The sequence below is a fragment of the Artemia franciscana genome, chromosome 5, assembly GCF_032884065.1.
Source record: "Artemia franciscana chromosome 5, ASM3288406v1, whole genome shotgun sequence".
In the NCBI taxonomy this organism is placed as follows: domain Eukaryota; kingdom Metazoa; phylum Arthropoda; class Branchiopoda; order Anostraca; family Artemiidae; genus Artemia; species Artemia franciscana.
The window spans coordinates 5,290,423-5,300,300 of NC_088867.1; the positions used below are offsets into that span (position 1 = coordinate 5,290,423).

Sequence of the window (9,878 nt, forward strand, 5' to 3'; positions counted from 1 at the left end):
TTTTTGTTTTCTTTCCCATTTAATCTGTTTCTCTTTGTTATTCGTTAATCTACTTTTTCCTGTCTTTCATCGTGTTTTTTAAAAGATTATTAATGCAGTACAAGTGAAAAGTTTGGGAAAAAACTAATATATTCAAAAAGATATGTTAGAGCAAAACTACAAAGAGCTTCAAGGGTTGAGATTTACATAATAAACATCTTTTCTGCAAAATCATTAAGACTATTGATTCTTTTTTAAGCTTTAATCACTACATCTCTACCTAAGATTTAATTAGTAATCCCAGCCAATTTGTCTTAAATAGATATTTATTTGTAGTAGCTTATTTTCAAACACAGAAGTCGTGACACAGACAATGCCATACCACTTCTTTGCCCCTTTATCTATTAGTAACTACCCCATAACCAAATTAGCAAATAGAGGGGGATGAAGGTTTCCCAGAAAAACTACGACCCCACTGTATCTGTGTTTGTGTTTTTGACCAATCCTTAGGAAAACACTCTGGTCCCTGGGACTGTACCACTGTACAAAGTTGTACACTGTACACTGTACACCAATGTACAAATTGATAACTGATATTTTGCTAGCTTTCTTGAAGTCTATTCCATCGATCTAAATTTCCGGTTGTTGAGCCTGAGACAAGGAACTATACAATATAGGGAACTAGCTTATATTCCTTACACTTAAAACACCTTGGGACGTTTGCCTTTTGCTTACATTCCTCAAACAATTAAAATTAGAAAAGTAAATACAAATGAATGTGAAATCCGAAAAAAAACGTACAGAGCTATACAAATGGCAGACATTAATGTTAGGAACGGACGTCAACAACAACTTCTATGGATGGGGAATAACATTTAAAAGCCACACAGGGATGTCAATTTACGAAAATGTTTGGGGAGGGTAGTTTGGATTTTTTCAATAGAAACACAAATAAAAATATTTTACAATCCTATCGGAGAGGGTGGAAAATAAATTGAGGGCAAGGTCACCCCCCTTGCCACTGCCAATAGAGACACATTAAGAAAAAACATAATAAAGGGCAAATTTTGTCAAAAATATGGAAAACCCACAATATTCCGAAGATTTCAGACACGTATCTACGACCACCTTCCCCCTCCCTCTATGTATTAGGATAATAGTTTTACTGATACAGAGTTGAAGAAAAAGCAAAAGCATGTTTGAAACTTTGCTGAGTTTCGTTAAATAATTGACAACATCGTTAATTTTTTCTCTTTGAAACCTGCATGAGTTTCTACTTCCACTCTTATCAGGAATAGATTCGCCGAAGCTGGAAATAATTTTAAAACATAATAATCATGATTGATTGGTTTTAAAAATGCGATTTCTCACCCCTTCGGCCGAATTAACAAGTCGACTCAATTTAGCCGTGTAATATATGATTCGATGAAGCCTGTCTCATAAAAATATGAATAGGTGTCGAAATACATAATGAAGTTGGAAAGTATCTAGTCAAATTTCAAAACACGGGCGTCCGTTAAGATGTCTAATAAACACAATATGCGTGGAATAAATGCTGAACACACATAAGTTAATTTCTTATTCCTTATCACTCATCTTAAATATCTGCTGCGGAGACTGGTTGTGCAAAAAAAAAGAAAAAAAAGAGAAACAAACTATCCAACAAAAAGTATAACAAAGGGTCACCAATTTTTGGAAATCACAAACACCAAGTGGCGCGTGCCAAACATGCCTTAATTGTGCCGCACATATGAAGTACTGAAATGTATACAGGAGGTGGAGAGTAAGTGACTCCTCCACGCATAAGATGGCATAATCAGTTGTATTTCGTGTACACACTCCATAGGAGTTTGAAGCACCTGTTTGCAGACATAGAATTTTAAAGGCAGCAGCAGCTTAAAGCAACCCTATTAACACCTCTGGTTATAATACCCCTCTTTTTTATCAGATATAATAATGTAAAATCAACAGAAGACGTAAGCATATAAAACTCTGCTCTAGTAAAGGAGGGGGTGAATCACCCAAAAAAAAATTCATACCTAAATTGTCCTGAGAGTCCATCTGACCGATGGACAAGATTCTGCTACATCCTCTCTTCGGAGCCATGTGAACCAAGATTAAATATATCTAACTACTCCAGTATGACAACAACTCTATAAGAAACACGCTCAGGGCTGCCAAATTTTTTTTAAGGAGTGTGTTATATTTTTTCCAAAAATGTGCTTTTTGTGTCATCTCAGATTCCATAATGTGTCACAAAATGTGTCATATTTTTTTGCCACAAGTGGTATAATATTTAATTGTCAAATCTTTATTTAGAGTTTTAAATATATAATATTTTCCAAATCAGTTCAAAAAGGAGTAAACTTAACCTTATCCTATTATCTTGGGATCATGACCTTTTTATGACGTCATGAAAGAAATAGAAACATTCGATTAAATTATTGTTACACACAATAAATTTGTGTCTGAGCGGCCAACGAGGCAAGTTTACATTTATAAAAGTTTTAATGACAATCAATTCCGACAGTAAATTGAAAATAGACTTTTCGTATTACTTCATAATCGTAATCGGCTCTATACGCAATCGGCTTTATTAGCTAAGCTTTTAATTACTTAATTGTAAGCCATTCAACTAGCTTCAATGTAGTATTTTTGTCATATTTATTGATGCCTTTTTAAGCCAGATGGATTATTCTGAAGGAAAGACATCTCTGGAAATTTGTAATCTTGTCCGAGGTGGGATACCTCTCCTGTACTCCTAAAAATGGGAGTTGCTGCTTATGCATACAGCTTTGGTAAACTGCATGCTGTTTACTTTTTACTATTAAGTACGTATCAGTTGGCTACATCAAATACTCAACCAAGAAGCCAATTAAGTTCAGATATTCAGCCTACATTTCGATTTGAAATTTCCACATATGGCTGTTTTCTTCGCGTAGTTTAAATTTTAAATATGGTGATGGCATCTGTCCTGTATTCCGCACTGTTTGTGTACTACTGCCACCGTTGGGTAGCGCTATTCCCTTCCATTAATTTGTAGCTTTTCTGGAGGTAGAAAATTTAAATTTTACTTTTCTTTTATTACTATTTAAAAAACAAGACTTGGATGACAAAAATGAGTCATTTTTTTGAAAAATGTGTCATTTTTTGTCGATTGTGTCATTTTTTATTGAAAAATGTGTCATTTTCGTCGATTGTGTCATCATTTCGACTGAATGTGTCATTGTGTCACGCAACATCAAATTGTGTCATTTTGACACAAAATGTGTCAGTTTGGCAGCCCAGAACACGCTGCTCTTACAGGAGCATGACAGGAGCATGACAAGGAGCAAGAATTTGAGAAAACAATTAATTATGCAAAAATCACGTATAAATGTGGAACAAATGACAACGCTGGACTGTGTTCTTGGAGTAAAGAGCTTAAAAGTACTATAGGTGAGAAGTGTACCATCCAGTGAGAAGTATTTCTCGGGTAACGCACCTATGCCTATTTTCATTGACATTAGAAAAGCTTTTGACACGGTTGACTACCAAGTGTTGCTTCATCCAATGAGAAGTCTTGGAATAAATGGAGTTTGTTTAAGATGGCTTGAGAGCTATCTTTACGGTAGGTCCCTTAAACTCGTTTTAAATTATGTAGTCTCACCGAATTTTCCTGTGATGTGTGGCGTACCTCAGGGCTCTGTGCTGGGTCCTTTACTTTATCTAGTTTATGTTGACATGATGCGCTTTTATCTGCAGGATGTATATATTACTTATTTTGCGGAGGACACTGCGCTAACACAAAATCAGTCGATGATTTAATAGCAAAAGCTAATAATGCCCTCAAAATACAAAAGGTGTTTACGAGTTTAAGTTTGCTGTGCGTGAATGTAAAGATGTTTTTACGGACATTATGTAGAGTGTGTGATTCTGTTGATGTAAGTGGTAAAGTCCTATTGCGTGAAAATCCAATTGTACAAGTTAAATCACTACGGTATCTTGGCTTCCATATTGATTCTAATCTTTCGTCGAAGCATCACAGCGACATTATTTCCGCTAAAATTGCACGTGGAGTTGGCATTCTCAGAAAACTGAGCACATTTTGCCAGTTTGGAGGATTACTCCTCCAAACCACATCGCTCTTCACACAAAAGTTTTTTAACACTTTAGAAAAACCATCTTATTGTTCTAATTAAACAAACATAATATTTCAGGAGTCGTTCTTAAAGAATTGGGACAGAATTTAAACTTTAGCTTAAAGAACGAGGTGGTTTGGAGGAGTAACCCCCCTCATATACGTAATAATTTATGTTCGTTTTAAGTTGTAATGTTGGTCCTTACTTTCAGGTGAAAAAATTGTTTTTTTTATATTTAATTTCTGATCGTTTTTTAATTAATTCCAGGAAATCTGGATGCTCCTCCACGGAAAAATACTTCCTCCCCGAGGATTTATTCTCAAGAGAATTCAATCCTGGTAATCGGCAATGAGAAAGCAAGACATGAGAATTTCATAACGGAATTCAGGCAAATTCTCTCAGCGTAAATTTTCCCCAAAAAATTAATCCCCTGAAAAGTCCCCTTCACATGGAAAATTATCCCCGTGGAAAATCCCACCAGAAGAAAATTCAATTTTTTCCCCCAATAACAAATATTATGCGCAAACGATGGGCAAATTTTGTACCTTAAAGACCTTTTGCTAGGGGCTGTTGGAGGGTCATGATATCCCCAAAGTCACAGTTATTCGGCCTTTCCACTATGCTGAACAAAACGGCTGTCTCAAAATTTTGATCAGATGAATTTGAGAAACAAGGGTGTTTGAGGGGGCCTAGTTGCCCTCAAATTTTTGGTCACTTAAAAAGGGCACTATAAGTTCTGATATCCGTTCGAGTAAGCCCTTTCACGATATTCTAGGACAAATGGGTCGGTACGATCACCCTTGGGAAAAAACAGTAAAAAAACAACAACAAATAAACACGCATTCGTGATCGTTCTTTTGGCAAAAAATATAAAATCCCACATTTTTTTTCAGATAGGCGTTTGAAACCTCTATATTTGAAACAAGCATAAAACCCCTATTCTTTTGATATAGCATCTCTATTGGTATCAAAATTCAGTGTTTTTAGAGTTTCGATTACTATTGAGTAGTCACTCCTTATTTACAGTTCGTTCCCACGAACTGTTTGATATGGTCACACTACATTTCCCACTCAAATTCAAGAAGGGACAAAGCTTCTTTGTTTCTACTAGTATCTTATGATGATGAGAAAATATTGTGTCCGTGCCTTTTTAATTTTCCATCAAGTTGGGACAATGGCTATCGAAACTAAAAGTGGTTGACATTTGAGATTTGCCGTTTGAGCTGACCTTAAAGACGTTTTCTGGACTGGTGATCAAGTGGAAACGGTCTTTAGATGAGTTTGATTTTGATGAACATATTAAAAAGTGCTTCTTCTAAGATCCATGAAAAACAAATTTGTGACGCAGATTATTCAATTAACTAGAGACAGTCACATGAGCTCAAAATGTTTGAAGTGGGGAGGGAGGAGGGTAACCTAAAACAGAATCACATTATTAATGTGCATTATAGGAAACCTTGGGAATATCGCAAATATCATGAGATTTAAGGGTTTTTAGGCCCTTGCGTACGTTTAAACTAGCATTTCAAACTTTAGAATATCGTCCTATTACAATACTGTTATCAACGGATCACAATATTCAAACCCCATGGTAATTTCTGTGCATGGTTACAATCCAAGTGCTACAATCCCTATGTTTCGCTAACCTATATGCAACTACAACCTATAGCCTTATGTCAGCAAAAAATATGATATATTTAAGGCTATGAAATCTGAACCAATGACAGCATCGCAGTTTTAATGTGGTCACGCTGCGGCCAAATTTTTTTTTCAAAACCATGTCTCAGAGGTGGTCGGTGTTTACCCCTACCCCCTCCCGCGGAAAATAACAGCCAGTGGAAAATGCCCTCCCCCCCCCATGAAAAATAAGGCTTTCCAAATTTGACAATTTTATTTGAGTTTTTTTTTCCGTAGGGGAAGGAATTTTGGTACTTGTGTAGGCTGTTATACGCCACTCACTTAAGTTTAGGCTGTGTAAAACTCAGGAACAAACTGGTTTCTTCATTAGTTTCTTTCAGCTTATTACGAGACAAGACAAAGACAAGTGACAGAATAGATGGGAAATATATGATTTGGTCTATATATTTACACATAAGGGGGGGGGGCTCGAGTATTTGAACAGTTTGAGACAGAAAACAATTCTTACTTCATAATATGCAGAATAATTGTACCTAATATGTTTTAGATACAGACCCTATAATTTACCCCCCCCTCCTAATGTGCAAATGTATAAACCAACTTTGTTTCTAAAGTAACGAAGGTTCTTGAATTTTACACAGCGTATACTTGAGTGAGCGGCGTATAATTCACAAGTACCGGAATTTTTCATGGAGAGAATTTTTCATGGAGCCGGGTTTCCCGGTATTATTTACAGATGAACAGAAATTAATTTAAAAAAAAGTTTTTTTCAACTGAAAGTAAAGAGCAGCATCAAAATTGAAAAAAAGAACAGATATTATTACATATATGAAAAGAGTTGCCGCTTTCACAAGATCTTGCTCTTTACGCTAAAGTTTTGACTTTTTCCCTGATTCTTTAAGAACGATTCCTGAAACACATTGGCCGTTTAATTAGAACAATAAGCTTTGTTTTAAAATTCTATAAAAGGGACACAATAGGGGCAGGGTGAATACCAATGGAACAAAAAAACGTCGGTATGCTTGAAAATCATGGTCGCCCGCCTGGATTTAACTTGAGAGGCACTCACGAGGATCTAGCCTTGACACCGTATCAACTGAAGTGACTTAACGAAAAAAATTATATCGCTAATGATTTTCCGGATTTGACCGATAAGAACAGGTATTAAAGATTCTTGGAAGTCCGAACAGAAAATCAGAATAATGACAGCAGTAAACAACGATTTATCGAATATAAAGCAGAATTATTTAGCACATATACAGGTAACTAGAAGGGTGGAGGGTATGATTTTTCTCTAATTTGTCTTTTTTCACATGATTCACCTTTTTGTGGCTTTAAAGTATTCCAATGAAGTAAATTTCAGCTTATAAGCAAGGGTGCTGATTGGGCATCTGCCAACTAAATTTTGAATTAATGTTTTTTTGGTATTTTTGTAAAAAAAAAATGGAAGAAACAAATGTGGTGGCCACATATATAAACTAAAAAACAACTTACTTGTGCCATAGATCTTAGGGTCATCGATTTGGGCTTTTTGAAGGCATCAACTGCCTTTGATGATCCCATGGATGTTTCTATTGGATAAATGGATCTAGTGGATAATTCTCTGTATGATTCAATCACAGCAAGGATTTCTATACGCTGAGCTGGTCTGTTCAGGTACTCAACTGCCCAATCACGGGGAGTTCTTCCAAACTCGTCTCTTCGCCTCAGGTCACCACCAGCTTCCACAAGATACGTGCGCACACGAGGGGAGCCACCGAAACATGCTCCGTGTACTGGGGTGTATCTAAAGAACTGTCCACAACCTTTATTGGGGTCTGCACCAAGCTGTAGTAATTTTATTAATGTCTTTTCACTGCCCAAGAAAGCGGCTACAAATAGTGCAGTCTAGTTAAGCTTATTTTTTATATCTACTGGTACCTCCTTCTTCACTATAAACTCTTCGACCTTTTCCGCTTTGTCATGTATGACGTGGACGTGGAGAACTTCTGAGTCATTAGCCGTCTCCAGATTGGAAACTCGAGTGGGTATTATGACATGAGGTGATGAAGAGTTGTACAGCTTTCTTCCACTAAAACAGAGAAAAAACTTAGCTTCTGCTAAAAAAAAGCAAAACCAAAAGATCGACAGCAATTTTTGTAAGAATTCTAAGTATGATCTAAGTTCCAATATATATAGTTTACAGTACGTCGTTTAAAGAAGGTCGGGAAGAACAATAGAATTGCTTTAAATTCTGAAAAATGAAAAATTCCCAAGAAAAGAGAGACATTAAACTTAGAAGTATTAAAACCTAAGCATGTAAGAGCCATAGGGTAATTAAAACCGAAAACAAGCAGAAAGAAATTCAGCTGGTAGATCAAACTAAAGACAAAGCGAAATTAATGTGAATTAACAGATGAAACCAAAAACAAACAGAATTATAATGAATTAGAATGAACAGAAACTACCACAGATAAGAGATTGGCTATGATCCAAGATTCCGGTTCAAAGAAGGAGCTACATGCTCACATTTTCTATTCAATATTAATGTGAAGAATGGTCCAATTGCACAATTTAGGGTTTTTACCCCCGCGGATACCTCTGGCAGGTGCCTCTGTAGGTAAATTTTATGCACCTTTCGATAATTCTGACTGAAACTACTAACCCGAAATTTAGATACATGTAGGACACATCATTCCCTACTAACTATGTCAATCTTACGGCATTTAATCTGAAAACGAGTACCAAAATAGATTCTTAAATAAAACACAAAAACTTAAACTTTAACTTATTAATTCACTTTTTACATTTCAGCGGATAAAAGATTTGGAAAATACTTCGTAATTAAAACTAGACATTATTCCTTTCTTTTCTTAATAAATGTATATCTCTCTATATCTCTCAGTACAAGCCTTCCTCCATATCATAGAAGAAAGGTGCCAACCAAATGCTTGGCCAGTGGTCAGGGACACCGATTCACAAAATATATGAGGCACTATAATGTTTCCATTTTGCTATATGAAGATGCAAAAACAGTGTTTTCCGAAAATCGGGGGGGGGGGGGATACCTTTGTATTTTTTCAACGAAAATACAAAATAACGAAAATTTTCAAAATCTAGGGTGCGGAGATGCCCAGGGTGCTTGTTTATCTAAATTGCTAAAGTATGGAAACAATTCTTTTCTTCTTCTTTTGCTATGTTTCTCTCTTGTTTTTTTTTTAGACAAATAACTACTTCTAAATAATAATATATATACACACACACATATATATATATATATATATATATATATATATATATATATATATATATATATATATATATATATATATATATATATATATATATATATATATATATATATATATATATATATTTATGCATTTATTTGTACACGTGCTATTTATTTGTTTTTTCTCGAAATCATCTCCATATTTTTTTTTGAAAATTGGCACAAAGATTTTTCTGGCCTAAAAAATAACGATCCAGACTGCTCGAGAGTTTGGAAAAATTTGTTTAGGGTCTTAATTTTTCTTGTCATTGGCGGCACATTTATATACTTTTAAAGAGCAAAAATTACATCATTTTTTCCCAGAGTGGTATCATTTTTGTTCCTTATGACTCATCAAAAATTACACAACATAAAAAATGACTCCGAACAGCTAAAGCAAAAAGCAGAGAACAAGCGGCAGCGAGAATCACATTGAATTGCAAACGAAAATGTTTCACAACGAAATCAGCAGTCAAAGAGAAATCAAAATCATAATGGAATGGAAATTGTTAGTTACAAAATCAAGGATGAGGCAAAAGATGAACCAACAGTCAAACTAGTAGAGGTTCCAAAACACGAAGAAACTGACAAGATGAAAATAACACCAGACGTTCTTAATTCAAAGTTGTATTTTTCTTAAATGATCCCACTAAGCAATAAGTCCTAGAATGATCAAAAATAATGCATCTCTGCAGTGCCTTTAAGACTAAGATAATAGTAAAATGGGCTATCTAATCCGCTTGATCAACTGCATCAATCGATTCAGCTGGGGCAAATCAATCGATTCAGCAGGGCAATAACCAGGGATAGTACATTTAACTCAATAATGAGAAAAAATTCAAGGAACACGTAACTAGACTTGTGATCTACCCCACCCCCTTGACGTATTT

At 35.3% G+C, this 9,878-nt stretch overlaps 1 protein-coding gene across 1 annotated transcript in view; it reads right to left on the reverse strand.

Moving 5' to 3' along the window:
• Nucleotides 1–7,829, reverse strand: part of LOC136026917 (uncharacterized) — a 56,819-nt gene extending 48,990 nt beyond the window's left edge. Inside the window, exon 1 of the mRNA XM_065703750.1 lies at nt 7,233–7,829. Coding sequence (XP_065559822.1) covers nt 7,233–7,301 — 69 coding nt within the window. The 5' untranslated portion in view covers nt 7,302–7,829. The remainder of the gene's footprint in view (nt 1–7,232) is intronic.
• Between the last annotated feature and the right edge of the window lie 2,049 nt (nt 7,830–9,878).